Consider the following 24,325-nt stretch of genomic DNA (forward strand, 5'->3'; position numbering starts at 1 on the left):
ACAACTAAAGAATGATGGTATATTTCTAAATGCAATGGAGCTTAATTGTGAAAAGATCTGCTAAGGTAAGAGATTCTTCAAAATGAAGATTCATCATAAAAGTTGTCTGTAGCCAATGAAATTTTGTAAGGACCTGGTTATGTGCTCTCCACAGAACTCAGAACTTTGGGGTGGACTTCTGAGTCTATGTAATAATAATGTTGCAATCTCATTATAGTCATCTTTCTTCTTAATAGTTAAAAGGGCCTTTTTGATCCAAATTAACAAGAGCTCAAAGCATATAAATGTTGGGTTTCGGAACTGGTCTAGATTTGATGAACTTCTAAAACCAGCTCAGCTGATTAACAGGTGAACTTTTGAATTTATGATTCTGACTTTGATGAGTAATCCTTGCAAAAGATGTGACTCCTTTAATGACATTCTCACCATTTGTATTAAATTAAGGAAGTCAAGTCCTAGGTCTTGGGTTAAAAAACTCTTCTTCAAAAATAGCTGCCACTGCTTCTCAGCCGAGTCAGACCAATGCTTGATTTTCACATCCTCCTTCTCCTCCCAAAGGATTTGAGTTTGATAAAATTCCTTCAGGCTCTGAAACTGCTCTTCTACCTAAAAAGGAAAAGATAAATTATCTTTTATCATTCTGTTTTAAGAACACTTTAAAACAGAAAAAAAAACCAGAAGATTCCAGTAAAAACCCAGGTAAAAGTTAAATTGAAACCACACTTTCAGAATTCTTTAAATAATTTTGAATATTATCAATTAACCGAAAAGAAGAAATCTATTTAGATTGTTGACATACAGGACTACCACTGGGTATCAAATTGAGTGGACAAGTTTTTAATCCAGAAAAACATTTATCGTAGCCAAAATCATTTTAATGTACTACATATTAGTGTATATTTCACAATTTAGGACAATTTGTGTCAAAGACTAGGTATTTCAGTTTCAAGCGGCTTGATAATTCAGAGGAAAAAACACATATAGAATCAGAGGCTACAAATCAGAAATAAATGTAAATTAATAAAAGATTATTAGTAATTAGTATATTGCCAGTGACTTCTTTATTTTTTTTATATTTTGGTACCAGGAATTGAACCCAGGGGCATTTAACAACTGAGTCACATACCCAGCCCATTTTATTTTTCATTTTGAGATAGGGTCTTGCTAAGTTGCTTAGGGCCTCACTAAGTTGCTGAGGCTGTCTTTGAACTTATAATACTCCTGCCTCAGCCTCCCAAACTGCTGGGATTACAGGTGTGAACCACCACACATGGCTTCATCATCGATTTCTAATCAATGATAAACCAGAATAAAGAGGCACAAATCATTCCTAACTTTCTGAATGGGTTTTAACATTAAGTACATTCATGAGATAATTTTATTGATATGTTACTTTGCTCCCCCCACCGTAGAATTATATTTTCTCTTTTGCCAGTCAATGTAAGCAATATTATTTTAAATTAGTCTCCTTGCATTGAGTTTATATAATATCAAGTGTGTAACTATAGATTAACAAGTAACTGGATGACGTACAAATAGTAGAAGTTATTTGACATAAATTTTTATGCATCTTGAATACTTAATGGCTAAAAAAAAAGGCTCAAAGAGCTTTTAACTACCAAAAGTAATCCAAACAGAATAAGAACTTTCATTCAATAAGTCACCACATTTAAAAGATTTTTTAACTTATTCTCAATTTGAGTGAACTTAATAGGAGAGTCTGCAGATAGCTTTTAGAAACAGAAGTTCTCTCCTGGATCCATGTGCCATTCATTCACATTTCTGTTCTGCTGGTGCTTGTTCAGCTCAGGATGAGTTTTTCTCAATTTTCTTCTATTTATTCTTCATGAGCTAGTTAAAATGCTACCCCTCCATGGAGCCCTTTGAGATTCCCCAGTAGGAATTAAGCATGTATCTTCCTGGATACTCAAAGAAAGTTCTGGGATAAAGAGACCAATATTCAGACCACAACATGAAGAGAGGTGTATATATGATGTTATAGGAACACTCAGGAGAGATCACCACCTGTATACAGAGTAAGTGGGGAAGAACTTCCCAAAGGAAGTGAAGCTTGATCTGGGTCTTGAGGAGCTGTCCAGAGTGAGAGGTAGTAGAAAGGGAGCCCAGGTGGAAGGAAAAGGAGGCATAAAAGACCAAGCTAGAAAACAGTGACTGGCTCAGAGAATGATAAATGATGTTAAACCGGGTGAAGTTCAGGTTGCCCAAGCTCAGAGGTAAGAAAAGAGGCTATGAGGTTAATTGTGCTGGAACAAAGCTGAGCAGCAAGATTCCATTTGTTTTCTACTGAAGCCACCATGACTGTGGCACATTCTTATTTGTCTGAAACAACTGACAGCTCCCCCAATAACTCAGAATCGGCACTGCAATCACCTGGCTTCCAGAGGGTCAACTGCTATGGGCTACTTGTCAAGATGATGGGTAGCCGATTATGTGCAATTCTCAAAACAAGCTTTAATCCATCCTCTTTATCAATAACTCAAAAAAGGCTTGCATGTAAATGAGAACAATGCCATTATAGGAATTCACTTATATCTGTAATAGTTCATTTTTAAGTGAATTAATAGTAAACATTATTTCATCCATTTTTGGTAGAAAAAAATTATTGGCAACTTTCACTAATTACATGTGAAAAATTATTTGAATTTCAAGATGATGAGGAATGTGGAAGAAGGGGAGTTCACAGATCTTTCAGGTTCTCTCAACAGACACAGGAGAGCACAGCCTTTGAAAAGGGGAAAACAAAAAGAGGATGATTAAACTTCAGCTTTGATGTTTAGCAGATGTTTGATATGAATGCCTAATTTTTAGAGTCTCAGTTTTTCTCACTTGTAAAATGGTAATAGTGGTAAGTAACTAAAACATAGCAGTTCGAGGATGAAGTAAAATCAGGAGTGAAAAGCACAGGGCCTGATACAAAATTAATGTTTATTAGAACTGGAAAAGACACTGAAGCCAGGATTGTCCAAAGATGTACACCGAGGCTCTTCTTGGAGGAGTTGGGATATTCTAAAACTGAAGTGCTATAATACTTACACAACTCTAAATATACTAGAAATCATCTCACTATAAAATTGTGAATTTTATGCTATGTAAATTATACCTCAATAAAATCTAGTTTAAAAAAAAAGTCAAAGGACGTGAGAGTGGGTAATGAGGTTAAATAATTTCAACAGGACAAAGCCTGAAAGTACACCATTTCATCTGTCCACCAGTAGGTAGCCTATAGATCATTTTTTTCAGTGGAGTGAAGAGATGGCAAACAGTCAGGGTTGAAAAGGGAAACTGATTTACACGGAGATGAGGACTAAGGAGGAAAGGCAAGTAGGAGCAAGGAATGCCAACCTCCCATTCCAAAATTGTACATGTGAAGGAAAGTCAAATGACAGAGAGAGAGCCAAGGAGAGGACACGACTATGACAATACAACTATAGACCACAGGAAGCCTTGGAAAGAGGCAATTTGAAAAATTAGAGGATGACTGCTAGAGCTAGTTCCAAAAAAAAAAAAAAACTTAAGAGTATACAGGGAGGGACTGGTTACTATTAGGGCTGGACAGGAATAGGGACGTCACTTTATTGGAGCCAGTGGACAATGGGTAAATATGTCAATAAGTTTGGAAGTAGAAGGAAGTCAAGACTGTGAGGCTCAATGGCCTCATTTTTTCCCAATGTATGATATGTAAGGACAATGGCTGAGATTTAGGGAGGGGAACTGGGATAAGACACTTGAAGACCACTATTGAATGGGAATCAACTGGGCAGCATATGGGGGACCCAGCTGAGGTTGAGACCCATAAATAGCTCCAATCAGCATGACTGTATGATTTTCCGTAGGAGCGTCTGGAAGCTTGGAAAGAGAAGATGAGTAAACAGACGTTGGACTGATCTAGTATTGGGAGTTGGCAGTGTTACTCTGGGTGGAAGGCAGGGAGTTGAGAGGAGGAAGAGTGGAATGGAAATGAGTAACCACAACCTGGGGAAGCAAAAAGGAAAAGCCAGAGGGGTAGGGAGGAACAGACCAGAGGCCTTGCTGGGATTAGAAGGGTGAAAGGCTCTGCCAGATAGGGAAAGTGACATAGTGTAAGCAGGGAAACTGAGGGACATGATGTCCTTCTGGGAAACAAAGCTGAGGCTCCAGCCCTAGAGAAGTGCCTGGTCCCCAGGGCCAGATCGGGCTGTGAAAGTGAATGCTTAATGCGAAGCCAAGGAGGAATTTTTTTTTTGACAATGAAGATGTAACAAGAAGTGTTTCATTGTAGCTTCTCTTCCATTTTGAGTCCTGAACAAAAATGTTCATCCACAGGATAATTCTAACAGTCATAATGTCTCTTCAAACTGGGGAGTTTAGGGACCAAGAACTAAAAAGAAGTAAGAAATGACCAACAGTTAAGGAAAGATGTGGAAAAGGACAGCATGGGTATCTGATATTTCTAGGGACTGGACATGAGCTTCCCCCACAGTGGTAAGAATTTAGATCAGACACAGGAAACCTGTGTGAGCAGGAAGGTAGGGAGGGGTGTTGAGAGTGAGGGTGTTAGAAGTTTGGAGATGAGAAAACAGAAATTGAGCATGAACCTTACCCCTGAGAGGACCTTGCTGGTTCTGGCTCCCACGAAACCAGAACCTGTGTTCCTGAATGCAAGAGTCCTCCGCATTGGCACAGGGTGCACAGTTCTCAGGGGTAAGTGAGGTGGATCCAACATTTTTCTATTACTGATGTCGTCTTCAAAGAAACTAACCTTTCAGAGATGAAATCCTAGTGCACTAGAGGGAATGTTAGAGATATCTGGTATGGACTTGTCAAAAAAAAAAAAAAGCCTCAGAAGAAGCTAAGAGAGGTAACTTATTAAAAGGCATCCAGAAAGACAGATGACTGATTGAAGAAATGGCCTGTAATTTCCAATTCTGTATATTTTAAATGACCCACACTAACTGCTCAGTATTCAGATTTCGGTGGTTTAGAAAGTGACTATTTTCAAATAATTTTGTTCTATGCTAGATTATGGTAAATATGGATAAGACATAGTAAATAATGTTGCAATACTTTACTTGTGCATACATCTACATGTACACATTTTTAAAAATGAAACAATTTGCTCTTCAAGCCTTTGTATGGTGCATTGAAGAATAAAAAGCCTGTAAGTGAGAGCATGCACTGGGCAGAAGATAAGGAACTACCTGTCAGGGCAGAGTATTGATCCCCATAGAAAACAGGAGAAAGGCAGAGGTCAACTTGTCAACACATCCTACTGTACCTCCTTTGATGACTTTAGAAATGCTATGTAGCTTTGCAGGACTTGTGACCTGGAGGTGATGCTCTGGCCAAGTATGTTTAATTCTTCCTCTAGCCATTGAGCTTTAAAAGAAAGTGATGCTACTTCATCAGATTCAAATTCATTTTTCTCCAACATGGCTTTTGCAGCTGCTTCCAATGCCTGTGATGTCTCCTGTGAAAACAAAGTACAAGAGGTCAGAAGCTGACAGGGGAATCATGAACGTTCACATTTCATTAGCCTTCTGCACATCCATCTATTATGATTATTAATTGAATTTGTCCTGAGAATTTACTCAACAAAAGAAAGGCACAACTTTTCAAATTCCAAAAAGAGGGAAAAAAGGAACTTAAAATGGAAACCATCTCAAGTCGTTCCTTGGTTCTATCAGCTACACTTCTCATTTAGAATATTCTATTTTCTGTGTCACAAATAGCAGGAAGGTTGTTTCATATAAAGTTTGTGAAACAAAAATGGCAGAAAAGTTTTAAGTAATTTAAGTAAAATAATTATCCATGAGAATTGCTTCATGAAATTTTACAATAGCTCTAACAAATTCATGGGCTAATTTTATTAAATGAGATGACAAGTTTACAAAACTTGTTCATTCCTTCTTAATTTACAAAAAAAAGGCATATCAATCACGCAGTCTTTTTCAAATGCCTATATAGAAGTATTCTTAAACACAGGTAATGGAAATGTACATATCAGATCCAAACAAACCAAATAATTGATGAATTTAACTTGCTTAGGACTCTTTCTTCTTCATGAAATTTCTGGCTGGTGGATTCTTACCATGGATTAAATGGATCAGTAAGTATAGGCACTATAGTAATTTGCCACATAGCAATGTTTCAATGATGGATTGCATATATGAGGGACAGTGGTCCATTTAGATTATAAAGGAGCTGAAAACTTCCTAGTGCCCAGTGATGCCATAGCCATTCTAAATGGAACCACACATTTATCATGTATCTGTGATGATGCTGGTATGAACAACTCTACAGAACTGCCAGTTGTATAAAAGTAAAGCACATACCATTATGTACAGTACATAATATTTGATAATAAATTACTGTTACTGATTTATGTATTTATTATACTATACTTTTTATTATTGAGAGTGAACTCTTCTGTTTATGTTAAAAAAAAAAAAAAACAAGTTTACTGTAAAACAGTGTGCCTGGTTACACTGCCAGCAGCCTCTCAAATCTTGTGTTCACCACATCTCTTGATTGCTCCAAGAAGCCATGTCAAGCAATTGACCTATTCCATTTAGGACTGTGGAGCACACTCTGTAATGTTCACACAACAAAATTGTCCAGCAGTACATTTCTCAATACCCCCCATGGTTAAGTGACTCATGACTGTACAATTGCCATAGAAAAAGCCATGTAAATTTCCATGTGAGAACAAGCTAAGAATCAAGGAGAAATGGGAAAGAAAAGCTTCATTTTCATTTGCAGAAGGAAGCGTTGCTTCCCTGCATGTGATTAATATGCTTCCCCTGTGCTCCACTGAATTAAGGTAATTTTAATTTACAAGCCCTTTTTCATGGTAGCACTCTGGGAAGAAGAGAAGCATGGGATTTCTCCCCATGAAATCTCTTCCCTGCTTCTAAAGTTTTTGAAATAAAAACATTAACATATAAGTGTTATTTTAGACCTTAAATAATAAATTCAAAGTACTCCATTTAAAAACATTGGTGTGTCTGAGTTTTGGGTGGGGGCCATCTGTGAAGAGGGCTCTTCTGCTAAAAACTGGAGTCCCAGGGTTTTTGTTGAGGACCTGGGTGAGTTAGACTTGACTCACGTGTTAGACCTGACCTGCAAGACTTGCTGTGCAGGCAGAGACTTCACTAAAGGTTTGGGGCTGCTGATAGGAATCATTGAACCCAAGTTCCATGAGAAAAGGCAAGAGGGTGCTAAAGAAGGTGCTGAGGCGGGGATGGGGCACTTCTGCCTGAATGCTGACTGCTATTGCCTCCTGGAATCTTGCAATTATGCATGCTCCTTCTGATGATTTTCTTTTGTGACATGCTCTAAGCAGAAAATCACACACACACACACACACACACACAAAAAAAAAAAAAAAAAAAAACCAAAAAAAAAACTGTAGAGAAATACCTCCTCTGGAACCCACAAAAGGAGTTGCTAACATGTTTCAGGAAAGGAAAAAAAGCCAAATGAGTATTTAATACTAGGCTGTAATATTGAGTTTCAGTGAGCTTAAATGCTCTAATAAATGCACATATAAATATAAATAATTTAGACACACATAATAGTATGAGTTTTTAAGTCATTATTTGATACATACTAATCTAGAAATGCATCCCTTAAGGGAGCTATAATTAAGTTTTAGAGCTATGGAACATTTTAAACATAATATTTGCAAAATCAGAGCCATAATAATAATTCTTATTTTACTTTACCTTAGCTTGCATATCTAATTCCAGATATTTATTTAAAATCTTCTCAGATTCAGAAAGACTGGAACCAATATCCATTGCATTGGAAACAACTGGAATGATTTTCTGAATTGACATATCCACCTTTAGAAATAAAGAATATATTGCAATCTTAGTTAATATATTTGCATATATGGATGCATAATATAAAGAAAACAAATACTGCTGTATATATTCTTATTGTGCTTTAAAATATATAAAATTTAATCTAAAATATTTTCAAATACTTCAGCCCTTCATATCTTAATAATGCTCCTCTTCACATGAAGTAAGTCTAGTAATCCACCAACAGAGGGTATATGTTTAAAGATATTTCTTTTATTAAGAGCAATGAGATATCATCAACCATTCACATCCTCTCAGAACTTACTATCTACATTACCTACAAAGGATGATAAATACACTTGCAAATGTATCAATAGAGTTGAATTTATCTGTTAAGTTGATGGGACCAATTTACAGGAACATTTTGAAATAGAATCCAGAGCACAACTTATGAGACAATCCAGAGATGACCCTATAGGTTGCTGCCTTTAGGAATGAAGCGTTCTGGGGAAGCACCAACCCCTGCACATGTAATAGTTAAACACAGGGACATATGTGAATCATTCAATTGAAGAACTTGGGGAATTGTGACTTGATCTTTGGTACGCATGAATCAATGGATAAAGAGACCCTTGAAGGGTTCCATTCCATTCAAGTTACTTCCTTCATTCCCTTGCTCCATCTAGAGTCCATACATCCCACAAACTGGCTGTGAATTGGCAGTAAGACTAGTAGCCAACAGCTGTTTGAATTCCAACAGTGTTTTCCACCTCCACCAAATTAGCTTGCGTTTCAAGCTATAGGGAATGAGGAACCACAGCTGCTCCCGTATTTAGACTCTCCCTGGACTCAATCATCAGAACAAGGCTCACATTCCTGAATGTTTGGATAGATAATAGAAGGAAAGGTAATTTAAAATAGAGACATTGTTATTTAATGTCTTCTGTTGCAAAACGTACTAATTATACTCACTTAAGTTCAAGATTGCAAGTCCACTGTATAATGAAACCATCATTGAAAATTTGAGACCCAGCCTCTGCAGCAAAGTTCATCAGCATTAGTATTACTGGGATATCACTAGTTTTTACTGTCTATGCCAAGCCACAGAGAATTTTTAATTTAGTCAATATGTGGATTCTTATCCTTATTCGCCTTTGAAAATAGGAAATGTTTCTATAACAAGCCAATGTATTCATTTTTTCCATCTTTTTTTTTATGCAGAATGACTGTATCTCTTGAAATGGTCTGGTTCAACGAAGCATGGTAATGTTAATTTACTCCCAGAAAAACCTAAAACCATTATTTCTAGTGTCTATCTATCCATGTATTCATCTGTCTGTAACCCTCACATTATATGGTGCCATGCTAACATATGTGCATATTGGAACCATAGGCAGAACCACATAAAGGACCTTATTCTGATGTGTATGTGGTTCAGTCACACAGAAGTGTGCAAGGTGAGAGCTACCTTGTGTGTATACAATCAGGCCAGAGGTGGCATATTGTATTAGATACCTGTTTTTGCATGATATGATGATTCACGAGTAATAGTGAGTTATGAGTGTTTGGTCAGTTGTAGGACCTCATGTGGCACATGAGAGAAGCTAAAGGAGACACACATGTAACCCTCACCATGTCCACAAATGGCAGTCACAATACCATCTACAATCAACAATTTAGAAGTTTTAGTTTCATTGCATGAAACTACCTTCCTTAGATGATTCTCCACGGAGGCTGTTAATTGCTGCTTCTTAAGAGCAAATTCCTTGTGTGCTGAACACTGTTGGGTCAACTGGTCCACTCGTCTCTGAATGTGTCCCATCATCTCATGGACGCCAGTCACTCGAAAGCTGAACCGAGCAAGCCAGCTGTTAGTTTACTCAACCCAACACAGAAGTCCCAGGAACAGGGAACATTTGAAAACAGTTCTGCTTCCTTACATTAAGTACAAGTTAGTGACACTCATCTGCTTTAGAATAATAGTAGTTATACTGGTGGGGCAGAGAGAAAACCAAATCATGTTCCTTTGTTTTAAATCAGTCCTAAAGGAAAAGATAAGTGATGGGTTTTTGCAACAGGTCTTGTCCTCTTTTGAAAAGTTTACTTTTTAATATTTCTCTAAGATATTTTAAGAACCATATGGCAAAAGGCACAGCATGTTAGCCAAGAGTTTTCCTGAGGGTAATATTTAAAAGGTTAATTTATCTAAATATGTTCTTTTTTTATTATTTGTTCTTTTCAGTATACATGACAGTGGAGTGTATTTTGACATATTATACATACATGGAATATAACTTACTCTAATTAGGTAAAGATGCTCTTTGAACAGAAATATATATCAGCCATTTAACAAAGAATTTACTAACCAATAGGATAAAATATTTATATAACAGTAAGGCCCTTGTTCTCAATGATTCTGAATGCTCATGGCTAGACTTGTTAGATGAGAACTAAGTTATCACCAACAATTAGGTATCAAATACATTTATGCATAAAAAAGAAACCCACTCTCACATTGTCATTTTATTCTCTGGTCTTGTGAAACAAACAAACAAAAAAAGCTACACAAGAGCTCATAAAATAAAAATGCCTTTGAAACAATGAATGAACTTGGAGTTGGACATCTAAACAGGTTTCCAAACCAGTTCCAAGTTGGGCACATCAACAAGGCAAGACAAAGGAAGAACACTGTGGATGGAATGAGCACTTTTAAATCTTTACCCCTATCCCTAAAAGAGGACCTGGCCTACTATTTAAGAAGTTAAAGTCATTAATTCCTATCAGTCATTTCCTTCAAACACTAATAAAGATTAACATGATGACTCTTAATACACAGAGTTAAAAAAAAGATCTTTGAACGAGGTACAGATTTCAGTAATTTTACCTCAAATAATTAATTTATGGCCCTGTAAAAATGAATTTAATTAGTAATGAAATGAGGGCAAGATCCCAAATGGCTAAGAGGTGAAAATAATCTCACTGGAATGACAATGAGGCTGCTGTAAAGGAGGGACACATTCAGATGTGTCCTGTGGGCACCACAGGGGCCCCAGACAAGTGTAATTGGGGGAAATATGGATCCATTGTGAGAAGTCTTATTCCTGGCACATAATGTTCCACAGACATCACACTTCGAACAATTAGTTTTGCATTTGAATACTCAGAGACAGTGAAGTCATCAGGAGAACTTTAAAAGTAATTCTTAATGATACTTATATCCATGAATTTTGTGGAAGCAGTGTACTGGTAATCCTAATCATATTTGACTAGGTTTTAGACTGAGACACTATTTGCTAAAAAGGCACTTAAAAGCCCAGCTGTCCTATACTCTACTGGTTCCAAGTTTTCTGTGAACATGAAAATCTGGAATGAGAAAGATAAAGACAATAAAGTGGCACTGTGAAAAGGTACAAAGGACAACGCTTATAAAAGGAAACTGGCAAGCATGTAGCAAGGAAAGATAGCTTAGAAATGGTAGAAAATGCCGTTGCTAAAATAAAAGGAATTTGGAAATGATTAACAAAATTCAGAAAGAGTAGAACTTGAAAAAGAATTGCATCAACCAAGATGAAAGAAGCTACTCCTACTTCTGGGTGGCTTTCTGCGGTCCCCCAACAGAATGCACTCTGCATCTATGGCAGACAGGGCCTATCTTACTAACCAGATTTACAATGGGGGCCTGTGGGACCCAAAGAAGGTAGCTTGGAGTTAACTACAATTTTTGAATAGGCTGCTCTCTGGGGGAAACCAGTCCTCAGTAACCAGGTCCAGCCAAGCCTCTTGATTCTTGTTCACATCACTTCTTTGTACTTTGGCCATCTCTGAAGAATATAGGTGGCAGCCAAATCTGGGACTTATCCATAAGTCCCAGTCAGGGTGTTTCAGGTACCAGGGCTCAGACCCACTCTCTGATTCTAACCCAAATTTGCTCTAATATCCCCACTCCCTCCTGAATTCCCCACCTGTGTCCCTATTTTGCATTTCAGTCCTGGTGCTCTGACTCTGTTCACACTAAACCAGTCTCCTCTTTGGCCATTCAAATCTATAACGAGCTCCTTCTCCTCTAAACTCATGACACCCAATTGTAGAGTACAAGGCAAATATGGACTGTGATTCTGACAGCTTTGCATATAATTTTAATAACAGCCACTACTTAATAAATTCTTGTAGCAAACATGTCACTTCGAAAGGTACCAATAACTCCAAATTTTTAGCCAATGTAATCGAAGCTCCAGAGGTGAGATAATTTGCCTTACAGACACACAGCTACTAAGTAGGAAAGACCTGACTTAAAGTCAGGTTTCTTAAATACCCAAATATATACACTTATTATATTTAATTTTTTGAATTAATGACTAATTTAATATCTTAATTTTAGAAAATTCAGATGATACTGGTTTTGTTTTTACCATAAGATACTATAATTATAATTAATAAAAGTCATTATTGAAATCTTACTGTGATAAGGTACCGTTCTTAATGTCTCAAATAGTGTCTTTTCTAATTATCCAACAACCCTACCCCATATGTTTTTGAACTATAATCACTATCCTCATTTTACTTATGGGCAGGCTGAGAACAGATGCTCAGAAAGTTGACCAGTTATGAATTGGCAGAGCCAGGATTTATTCATCGATCTCAGAGTTCACACTCTACCACCTTACAGTACCTTATCTGAGTCTGTGACACATGACATAGGGTGAGGGGCATTTTTCCTCTAGAATTAACTTTCCTTTATTGAGTGTTATTGGCTATCATACAAACAGCATAGGCCTGGCTGACGTGCTCTTGAAATTGGCTGGCTTCTCTAGGTAATGCAATGTCTGCCTGTTGTTTTCAAAGTGGCCGCTAGAGGGGCGTGGTACCTTGTCCAAATTACAGGTCTTGCTGGTGCCTCCAGCAAAGAAAATGGAATGAGGATAACAATGTAGTGGAAATAGGAAATAAAACGTTCCTTCAGTAAAAAATACTGGTTTTTTAAGCAATGTACTATTTTAATTTAGATAAACCATAACCAACCAAATAGAACTCTTTCTGCTTTTGTTTTTCAATGACGTAGGAGGCTCTGTTTTATTTTGTGGTGATTTGTTACTTATTATGCACTCTATTAATTACATTGTAAATTCATTAAGTGAAAAAAGATGGTATCTTATTCATTCTTCTATCTCTTGTAGCCCTGAGCATATAGACTTATAAGTAGCAGAAGATTAATGCACAATTTAAAATTAAATAAAGTACAGTCAGATCAATATTTAAGTGAAGAGAATATAGAGATTTAAGGATGGGAAAACATATATATACACAGTTACCGTATTTAAAATGTCACTGATAACAGTGACCAATAGTTTTCAAATAATGATGGCTTTGCACTTTTGGCCACTTACAAACGTCAGGCTTGTCTATTTATTCTTTTTTGCTGTGCTAATCAAACCCAGGGCCTTACACATGCTAGGTAAGCACTCCACCACTAAGCCATGCCCCTGGTGACTTTAGACTGTGTAAAGACTGCCTCATTTCTTCTCTGGTATGCTTTAGCATTTATAGTTGGATTTAACCGAGTTTGTCATATACAGTTTAGTTCATCTGATACTTAACTCTCATCTATTCATAGCCTTAGGAGAAAAGACTGAATTCTTCTGCTATGCAGTACTACCTGTCCATTATTGCCATCCTACTTGTGGCCTATCCTCCTTCCTAGGTATGAGAAGCTCCCAATCATCCTTCTCACCTTAACTAGTTCCTGTTTCCCTCTATGTCCCAACTAGCTCATCTCTGTATGATTGATAGTAATCTCTTCCTTTTCCCCAATTTCTCAGTTGGCATATATCCATCCCATTCCTAGTCTCAGAGCTACTATGGTCTTTTCTATTCTTCCTCAGTAAAACCTTAATCTGCAGATTATAACCAGCCCCTATTCTAGGCCTGATCATTTTCAGGTAGAAAATTTATAGGCTTGATTCCAGACTCTAATTTTCACCATTCTAAAACATTTTTAAAACATGCATAGCATACATATTGGCAATTTCCTCAATGCTTGAAGAGCAAGTGGCTTGATCAAAGGAAAGATCTGACTTCACAATTTGCCAGCAATTCTTATGTGAACTGAAAATAAAGAAATAGAATTCCATCTGTTACCAGCAATGAGTTCTGTTACTTCACAGTCACATTAAATTAATGATGGGACAAGGACGGATGATGAGTAACAGAAATGTGGTAGAACAAAATATGGTACCCTGTTACCCTGTTCTGATTCTGAAGCAACATTGCTTATGTGCATCTGATTGGGAGTTGGAGTGGCAGGGGCTAGTCCAGATCTAATCATCCATGGCCTATGATCTGCACTGGACTGACCTTTGGGCTTTCCCTGTAAGAAAGGATTAAGTTGTGCCTATCAGTAGCATGGGGTGCATCAGATTATTCCTGATGTTGACTTTGACTTTCTAATACTCAGAAACAACAGACTGTGGAGGCTTCCTTCGACATTTGTTAGAAGCTCCATACTGGGAGCCAACAGAGAGAAAGGAAGGGAAAAGAAAAATGATTTTTTTTTTTCTCTCAAGAAGCAAAGACACATTGACTTCTGGTTCAAGAATAGGCTGTTCTATTTACTGTAGGAAAGCAGTTGCCCTATCTTATCTGTCACAAATCAGGGCAGGGGAAGGAGCAAATCCCAATGTTAATATGTTCTAATGATTCTTTCTGGAAAATGGCAACTTACTTTCACCCCTTTCATAAATTACTATTGGCAGCCCATCTGGATTAGGAGCTAAACCAGATGGTAAGTACTTGACAGCTTACTCTGTCTCATCAAAAGGGATCAGCTGACCATATTTTTCTTTCTGTCTGTGGACAAATTATACTTGGAAGATGGAAAAAAGTCTTCCTTGTCTTTAGCTTTCTGTTTCTTTCACCAGGAACCCGAACACTGTCCCTTCATGTTTACGCCTGTGTTTATTTTGGAGGAAACAGCTGCTATTGTCTAGTTTGAATCCTTCTTTGAAAAAATATCATTTGAACTGTAGACATGAAATGCATGTTTTATAACAATTTTTAAGTTATTTGATAACCTCTCTACACCAAACAAATCACAGCATGCACATGCGCGCGCACACACACACACACACACACACACACTGTTGTATATATACATAACAAAGAAGAAACAGTAAGAAGTGGAGCTGAAGCCACCGGGCTCTGGGATTGGGTCCAGATCATATAGAGATGGCTCAAAGTTCCATTCCTGAGGCCACAGAGACCAGCATATGTGTCCTGTGCAAAGGGTGCCGTAACTAGGATTCTACCTGAAATCGGTAACAGGGATATGATTCTCCTTCACTGTTAAAGGAGACTGAAAAATGCAGCCACCTGCTACTGGAGCCATGGCTTATACCTAGCAGTGCAGTCAGGATTTGCACCAAGCCATCTCTTCTCTCCTGGTTTCCTGATCACATCTCTGAGAGCCACAGTATCTGCATGGGCTCCTATATGACCCTGATCACATGATAGAAGACTGATTCTGGACACTGTGTACTGTGAATCAAGGGGGAAACCACTGAAAAGCTGGTGAGAAGAAAAGAGCAAAGAGGAAAGAAGAAAGCAAGCAAGATAGCCAAAGTGCGAGCCCCTCCCCTTCCAAATGAGCGCATAATGCAACATCTCAAACATACAAGAAAAAGCAATCCTAAAACACTCGACCATCAAGAGATGAATGTACTCAAGCTGGAATGAAAATAAGGAGAGCAATTTGAAAATAAATACCTCTGAGCTCATTGGAGATAAAGGAAAAATCAACATTCACAATTAAATAACAAGAAACTCTTAAACAAAAACAGACAGAAATAAAAACAAAACTGGATCTGGAAAAAAAATTAAAATCCTAGAAATGAAAACAACATAACTACTAAAACTAAGGGGAAAAATCAACAAATGGAAACAAAGGGAAAATTTAAAAAGAAAATTCATCCTAAGGTCTCACTGAGCAGGCAACAGGAAGAGCCAGGAATGAAAATCATGAAAGACTGTGTGAGAGAGACTGAGGTTTTCTTATAAGAGGAACAGCAGAAAAGCCATATTTAAAAGACATTTCTTGAGATTTTCTTATTTATGACATACTCAGACAAAAACATACAACAAGAGCTAAACAAATAAATACATTCATTTCAGATAATTTGGAAAATTAAAAAAAAACACACATATTTTGGTGTATTTCCTGCCAAAAAGTTTGGTTTGGGGTTTAGTTTGCAGTCCTCCTACTACCCATAAAGCCATATATATGATTTGGGTTTCACTAGTATCCACTCAGCACCACATTGTAAAGACACTGCCTTGAAATATTCTTCTAACTCATTTCTTTGTTAGGTTGGAGGGTGGGGATTACTTTTGTTTCTTTTCCACTTAAGATCTCTGGTATATATGTTCAGTATGATAGGGGCTTTCTTTGATAACATGCCAGTCCCAGTTCATATCAAGTCACCTGGTGTGTAATGTTAATGATAAAAGAGGTTTCCTGGTTGGTTTAGGCTTGCAAGTTAATATTATGGTCTCAATGTGATGATATTGCCACAAGTAAACAACTATGAATGACTTAGAACAGTACCAAATGAAAAAAGAAGCCACAAGGGGCTTGGGTTGTGGCTCAGTGGAAGAGCGCCTGCCTCACACATGTGAGGCACTGGGTTCAATCCTCAGCACCACATTAAAAAAAATAAATAAAAGAAAGGTATTGTGTCCATCTACAATGAAGAAAATTTAAATATATATATACACACACACACACACACACACACACACACACACACCCCACACACACTTTATATATAAAAGAAGCTACAAGGTAGATATGAGAAATGTAAAGAAATTCAAAGAAAGTATTATGTAGTGGGTGTAGATTCTGTTCATCTTGGCTTAAAGATACAGACCCTATACTCATCTCCACCTTCCAAATTTCACTACCATTCATTACCCTCTCCATCAATCCCACTCCTTCTCTTGTCCTGTCCTGATCCCAGAGCTTGGCATTGTGTCTCCTTTCTCTGCAGCAATATCTCCAGCACTCACTGTGTCCTTGGCTCCTTGTGCCTGGTGCACACTCTTGCTATATGGCTCCTTCACTGAGGTTCTAGAGATTGGGGCCATAGCTTGGACTGGCCCCCTGAGGCTCAGGGGCCAAGATGCTTTTAAGTATGTTCAGTAATTTTTTAAATAAACTGAAAGAGAAAAAGTCCAGAGAAGTTGGGACTTGAGTTGAAACTAGAAGACAGACGCAGTACATCTTTAGCACACTAGAGTACAAATGAATCCAGATCCACCACGCAACCAGGTTCCTTGTCATTGATTGAAGTTAAAAAAAAGAAGATAAAGACCCAGATAGAGCTAGCAACCTAACAGAGCAGTTGAGGCTGACATTCCAATACTCACTTTACCTTTAACTGCTGAGGAACAGGTGCAAGATGCTGAATTTCTCCACAAAACAGGGAAATTAGTAATAGTGGTACCTACCATGAGAGTGAGGATTAAATTAATGAATGAATTAAACACACAGGTGTTTTCCATTATTGTTAACAAGCCTTTGAACACAGTTCAAGTGCTGCCCAACTCTCTGTTCTTGTGTTAGGCCCTTGCCCCCTGCAGCCCTGTCCTTCAGCCACACTGTCCTTCTTTCTGTTATGCTCTTCTGTTGCTCTGTAGGGTCCACTCATCCCCCAGCTATTTGCATGGCAGCCTCTTCTCCTTTTGGAGTTCTCCCTTGACTCCAGGGTCTGCTGCAGTCCTCTCCCTGCACTCACTCTCTTCCCATTTTGCTTTTCTATAGGCTGGTAGTTCTCATTGCTACATAAGAGCACCTCCCTTTTTTATGTGTTAGTTGTTTCCTTCTTTCCAGTAGAATAGAAGCAGCAATATGAGGACAGACACTTCACCTGTCACATTAGATGCTCAAGAGCACCTAAACTATTTTTGGATGAATAATCAAAGACCATGTTCTGTCCTGAGTTCATTAACATCCATAATATCAACCAAGGGAAACAGTGGTAACCAACAGAAATCAAAATATTCGGGAGAGGAAGCAAAATCCTGATTAACTCCTGTTTTTACATGAAAATACATTAAAGAATTTACATTGATATGTATCAAAATGCATTCTACTGTCATGTATAACTAATTAGAACAAATTTTTAAAAAAGAATTACATTTGGAAATATCTATTGCTAAATTCAAAAGTAAAACATATAATTTATACACTAAAAAAAAAAAGAAAAAGAAAAAAAAAACAAGTTAGCTTATTGTGCAGTGCTTAACAGAAATCAGTTTAGCAGATTGATAATCATTGTTCTTGAAAAACATGTTTAAGCCAAATAATTGTAGGGTACTCTATTATGATAAAAACATTTGAATTGGTCCAGTAAATTCTAAAGTGGCATTATAAAAATTTAATCATTTGGAGTTAAAAAATTTTTTAAAGAATTTACATTGAGAAATTAATAAGTTTTGGATCACAACATGTAATATTTAAAGTTAAAACAAAGCAAAATGAGACTTAGAAGCCTAAATCCACCATGAAAAGGCATAATGAACACAGGTATCATCTTTATTTTGGGACAGAAATTGAACTGATATAATTTTACTCATAAATCCTAAATTAATTTTAGCAAAGAGGAAAGGCAAATGAATACTTCATAAGGTTGCCTGGTCCTGCTGGGTGTTTCCATGTTTTTGAGCTCTGAATTAGTAGCTGTACTTGAGGGAAAAAAAAAGGAGTCCCTCTGGAAAACTTTGCCCTCAAACAAGGTCCTAGGATCAGCACTTCCAATCACCACAGCTTCCTGTGGCTTCAAAACTACAGAATTCTTCTTGGGAGCCATCGATGTTTGGTCTATTGCTAGACTCAGTGCTGGAGGAGGATGCCAAGAAAGAGATGAGGAAGGCCAGAAAAGAAAGAGATGTGAGGAAGGCCAGAACCCAGGGCTTGCAAACTTGTAGAGTCTCTGTGTGCCATTCTCACATACGATAACAGGTAACTTGCATCATAACCCAATACAAAGGAATACACTAAAATATCATTAACATTAAGGGATAATTAGGTTATGTGACAGATATTATACTCTGTAAAGATAAAAGCAACTTAACTCAGAATTATCATCTGATTATAGGCCAGACATAGAAAAAGTAAGGAAATATAAAAATAACCACTATTTACTCTGTGAGGCTGCTCCAACTTCAAATGTATTTCAGGAGAGAAAAATAGCGTGAGTCTGTTCCTAATACAATGGTGATTACAGAACAGCAATGACAAAGGTTTCATATATACTGAGAAAGCTTTAGTTCAGAAAACTGAATTTCTGAGGTTTTTTTTTTTTTTTTTGGTACTGGGGATTTAACTCAGGGATACTCAACCACTGAGCCACATCCCCAGCCCTATTTTGTATTTTATTTAGAGACAGGGTCTCCCTGAGTTGTCTAGTGCCTTTCCATTGTTGAGGCTGGCTTTGAACTCACATTTCTCCTATCCCAGCCTCCTGAGACACTGGAATTACAGGCATGCACCACCGCACCCGGCTGAGGTCCTTTCATCAGTTAAAAAAATCAGATTATAGGACCCCTGAAATTCCTACCTGCTCCAATACTTAATTATGTTTGTTGTTACCTTAAGATACATGTTATTCTTCTCTATTTTAATCGTAACCTTCCCAGTTAATTAAAATGAACATGACAATTTGGTACAGCTCACTCTGTTGTAATCATTTGAAACAACCTGTGGTTCTTAGAATTTTGTCTGAAGCTCTTTGTATAGAAGTTTTTAAAAAAAGTGAAGTAATTATTTATTGGGTGCTTTCTATGTGCAAGAAATGGTGCTATCTTATTCAGTTAAAAATTCTATGAATTTATCAATCTCTGTTTTACAGATGAGAAAACTGAGGTTCAGAGAGTTTTCAAAAATTGTATCATTGTTCCAGCTCTCAGACTCATGAAATAAAATTCCTCTGACATGAGGTCCTGAGTTTCTTCTACATGCACGTTTTCAAACGTCCCGTAACAGGAACCTTGGTATTTTGTGTTCTGGTCATGATGCTGACACCCAGAAGTCTAGGAAACCATTTTGTTCTGTTGAAATTTACATTGATTTCCATCCCCACCATTCTAAATTCCACATTCTCTCCTGAATTGACTACAACTTTAAATTTCCATCTTCGGGTCTGCTTCTTTTCTTAGATGGGAACCCAGGTCCATTAGCCAATAGATCATTAGATAAGGAAGGAAATCAAGGCCCAGATGGAATGCCCAGGATTGAGGTCAGTCGCCACTTAGCACTCTAGTTTGCAACTGAGATTCTAATGCATTTCAATTCAGCTTTTAATGGATTTTTATTCTGCATCTACCTTCTGAATCAAAAACGTCCTTTGTCAAGAAACAATTTCACTTTACCTTCAGTTCCTTCTGGCAAAATGGAAGTAGCAGTGACTTATAAAATCTATGTAATTTCAGGGCAATCAAATACCTTGAAACTTCCACGAAAGCTTGAATTTTAAGATATTGACAGAAAACATGCTACCAATTATTTTTAATCCAGTTACCTAAGAATTAAATAGAGCTGGGTGCAGTGGCACACACCTGTAATCCTAGAAGCTCAGGAGGCTGGGGCAGGAGGATCATGAGTTCAAAGCCAGCCTCAGCAAAGGCGAGGCATTAAGCAACTCAGTGAGACCCTGTCTCTAGATGAAATACAAAATTTTGGGTTGGGGATGTGGCTCAGTAGTTGAGTGCCCCTGAGTTCAATCCCCAGTACCCCCTCAAAAAAGAATTAAATCAAGTTTCTTCAAATATTTATGATGATTGTTTTTACTGCCAAGATCCAGTCTGCCTCTTGAAAGCAAAATAATGAGTTTACCTTTGAAAAACAACATGCACATAAAAATTAAGACTAGAGAACTGTGACCACGCACAGAGCAGGCCCAGCGGCCTGCTGAGGGGCAGAGCCGCCCCCCACCCCTCGCGCCTGCCAGGTAGGGGAACTGTGACCACGCACAGAGCAGGCCCAGCGGCCTGCTGAGGGGCAGAGCCGCCCCCCACCCCTCGCGCCTGCCAGGTAGGGGAACTGTGATCATGGACAGAGCAGGCCCAGCGGCCTGCTGAGGGGCAGAGCCACCCCCCACCCCACGCCCCTGCCAGGTGACCACCGACAGAAAAGGCCCAGTGGCCCGCGGTGGGACAGAGCTTCCAATCACTCCTGCAAGGTAGGCAGGCCTGCGACCCACCTGCAGAAGAGGAGCAGCGGCCTGCTGAGAGGCAGATCCGCCCCCTCCCCCTGCACCGGCAAGGTAGAGGGAACTGTGACCACGCACAGAGCAGGCCCAGCGGCCTGCTGAGGGGCAGAGCCGCCCACCACCCCTCGCGCCTGCCAGGTAGGGGAACTGTGACCACGGACAGAAAAGGCCCAGTGGCCCGCGGCGGGACAGAGCTTCCAATCACTCCTGCAAGGTAGGCGGGCCTGCGACCCACCTGCAGAAGAGGAGCAGCGACCTGCTGAGAGGCAGAGCCGCCCCCTCCCCCTGCACCGGCAAAGTAGACGGAACTGTGACCACGCACAGAGCAGGCCCAGCGGCCTGCTGAGGGGCAGAGCCGCCCCCCACCCCCCGCGCCTGCCAGGTAGGGGAACTGTGACCACGGACAGAAAAGGCCCAGCGGCCCTTGGCGGGACAGAGCTTCCAATCACTCCTGCAAGGTAGGCGGACCTGCGACCCACCAGCAGAGGAGGAGCAGCGACCTGCTGAGAGGCAGAGCCGCCCCCTCCCCCTGCACCGGCAAGGTAGAGGGAACTGTGACCATGCACAGAGCAGGCCCAGCGGCCTGCTGAGGGGCAGAGCCGCCCCCCACCCCTCGCGCCTGCCAGGTAGGGGAACTGTGACCACGCACAGAGCAGGCCCAGCGGCCTGCTGAGGGGCAGAGCCGCCCCCCACCCCTCGCGCCTGCCAGGTAGGGGAACTGTGATCATGGACAGAGCAGGCCCAGCGGCCTGCTGAGGGGCAGAGCCACCCCCCACCCCACGCCCCTGCCAGGTGACCACCGACAGAAAAGGCCCAGTGGCCCGCGGTGGGACAGAGCTTCCAATCACTCCTGCAAGGTAGGCAGGCCTGCGACCCACCTGCAGAAGAGGAGCAGCGGCCTGCTGAGAGGCAGATCCGCCCCCTCCCCCTGCACCGGCAAGGTAGAGGGAACTGTGACCACCCACAGAGCAGGCCCAGCGGCCTGCTGAGGGGCAGAGCCGCCCCCCACCCCCCGCCCCTGCCAGGTGACCACCGACAGAAAAGGCCCAGTGGCCCGCGGCGGGACAGAGCTTCCAATCACTCCTGCAAGGTAGGCGGGCCTGCGACCCACCGGCAGAGGAGGAGCAGCGACCTGCTGAGAGGCAGAGTCGCCCCCTCCCCCTGCGCCGGCAAAGTAGAGGGAACTGTGACCACGCACAGAGCAGGCCCAGCGGCCTGCTGAGGGGCAGAGCCACCCCCCATCCCCCGCCCCTGCCAGGTGACCACCGACAGAAAAGGCCGAGTGTCCCGCGGCAGGACAGAGCTTCCAATCACTCCTGCAAGGTAGGCGGGCCTGCGACCCACTGGCAGAAGAGGAGCAGCGACCTGCTGAGAGGCAGAGCCGCCCCCTCCCCCTGCACCGGCAAGGTAGAGGGAACTGTGACCACGCACAGAGCAGGCCCAGCGGCCTGCTGAGGGGCAGAGCCGCCCCCCACCCCTCGCGCCTGCCAGGTAGGGGAACTGTGATCATGGACAGAGCAGGCCCAGCGGCCTGCTGAGGGGCAGAGCCACCCCCCACCCCACGCCCCTGCCAGGTGACCACCGACAGAAAAGGCCCAGTGGCCCGCGGTGGGACAGAGCTTCCAATCACTCCTGCAAGGTAGGCAGGCCTGCGACCCACCTGCAGAAGAGGAGCAGCGGCCTGCTGAGAGGCAGATCCGCCCCCTCCCCCTGCACCGGCAAGGTAGAGGGAACTGTGACCACGCACAGAGCAGGCCCAGCGGCCTGCTGAGGGGCAGAGCCGCCCCCCATCCCTCGCGCCTGCCAGGTAGGGGAACTGTGACCACGGACAGAAAAGGCCCAGTGGCCCGCGGCGGGACAAAGCTTCCAATCACTCCTGCAAGGTAGGCGGGCCTGCGACCCACCTGCAGAAGAGGAGCAGCGACCTGCTGAGAGGCAGAGCCGCCCCCTCCCCCTGCACCTGCAAGGTAGAAGGAACTGTGACCACGCACAGAGCAGGCCCAGCGGCCTGCTGAGGGGCAGAGCCACCCACCACCCCCCGCCCCTGCCAGGTGACCACCGACAGAAAAGGCCCAGTGGCCCGCGGCGGGACAGAGCTTCCAATCACTCCTGCAAGGTAGGCGGGCCTGCGACCCACTGGCAGAAGAGGAGCAGCGGCCTGCTGAGAGGCAGAGCTGCCCCCTCCCCCTGCACCGGCAAAGTAGAGGGAACTGTGACCACGCACAGAGCAGGCCCAGCGGCCTGCTGAGGGGCAGAGCCACCCCCCACCCCCCGCGCCTGCCAGGTAGGTGGAACTGTGACCACCGACAGAAAAAGGCCGAGTGGCCCGCGGCAGGACAGAGCTTCCAATCACTCCTGCAAGGTAGGCGGGCCTGCGACCCACTGGCAGAAGAGGAGCAGCGGCCTGCTGGGAGGCAGAGCCGCCCCCTCCCCCTGCACCGGCAAGGTAGAGGGAACTGTGACCACGCACAGAGCAGGCCCAGGGGCCTGCTGGGGGGCAGAGCCGCCCCCCACCCCCCGCGCCTGCCAGGTAGGTGGAACTGTGACCACCATCAGAACAGGCCAGACCTGCAACCGAGAGACAGAACAGGCCCAGTGGCCTGAGGAAGGGTAGAGCCGCCCCCCCTCCCCCCCGCACCTGCAAGGTAGGCGGACCTGCGACCCACTGGCAGTACAGCCCCAGAGGCCTGCAGAGGGGCAGTGCCGCTGCCTGCACCTGCAAAGTAGACAGAACTGTGACCACCCACAGAAGAAGCCTAGCGGCCCGCAGTGGGACAGAGCCGCCGCCCGCGCCTGCGAGGGAGACTTTGCAACTATACAAGACCAATATAAATATATAGGGGGAAAATTCAATAACACAACAGTTTCACTAAGTAGAAAGGAACGCAAACAGTATGAAGAGACAAGGAAAGAAAGGACCACAAGCAATGCAGGTCAACTCAACATTAGAAGAGGTAATAGCTGCAGCAGATGGAATGTCAGATAAAGAATTCAGGATATACATGCTTCAGATGATCTGGAGTCTCAAGGAAGACATCAGACAGCAAAATCAGACAATGAAAGATCACTTCAACAATGAATTACATAAACAAATCCAAGAAGCAAAAGATCAACTACACAGGGAAATAGAGGTTATAAAAAACAAACAAACAGAAATCCTAGAAATGCAGGAAGCAATAAGCCAGCTTAAAAACTCAATTGAGAATACTACCAGCAGAGTAGAACACTTAGAAGACAGAACATCAGACAATGAAGATAAAG

General features: G+C 41.5%; 1 protein-coding gene across 4 annotated transcripts in view; it reads right to left on the bottom strand.

Annotated features, from left to right (window-relative positions):
• Ccdc141 (coiled-coil domain containing 141) overlaps positions 1-24,325 on the bottom strand; it is a 196,143-nt gene that overhangs the window by 42,983 nt on the left and 128,835 nt on the right. For all 4 annotated transcript variants that reach the window (XM_046447264.2, XM_046447263.2, XM_046447265.2 and 1 more), the window contains 4 exons: positions 9,514-9,655; positions 7,725-7,844; positions 5,276-5,467; positions 427-606 (listed from right to left, as the gene is read on the bottom strand). In XM_046447264.2, coding sequence (XP_046303220.1) covers positions 427-606; positions 5,276-5,467; positions 7,725-7,844; positions 9,514-9,655 — 634 coding nt within the window. The remainder of the gene's footprint in view (positions 1-426; positions 607-5,275; positions 5,468-7,724; positions 7,845-9,513; positions 9,656-24,325) is intronic.

The sequence above is a fragment of the Marmota monax genome, unplaced genomic scaffold (genome assembly GCF_021218885.2).
Source record: "Marmota monax isolate L192 unplaced genomic scaffold, Marmota_monax_Labrador192_F-V1.1 WCK01_AAM20220418_F8-fsc00007, whole genome shotgun sequence".
Lineage (NCBI taxonomy): Eukaryota > Metazoa > Chordata > Mammalia > Rodentia > Sciuridae > Marmota > Marmota monax.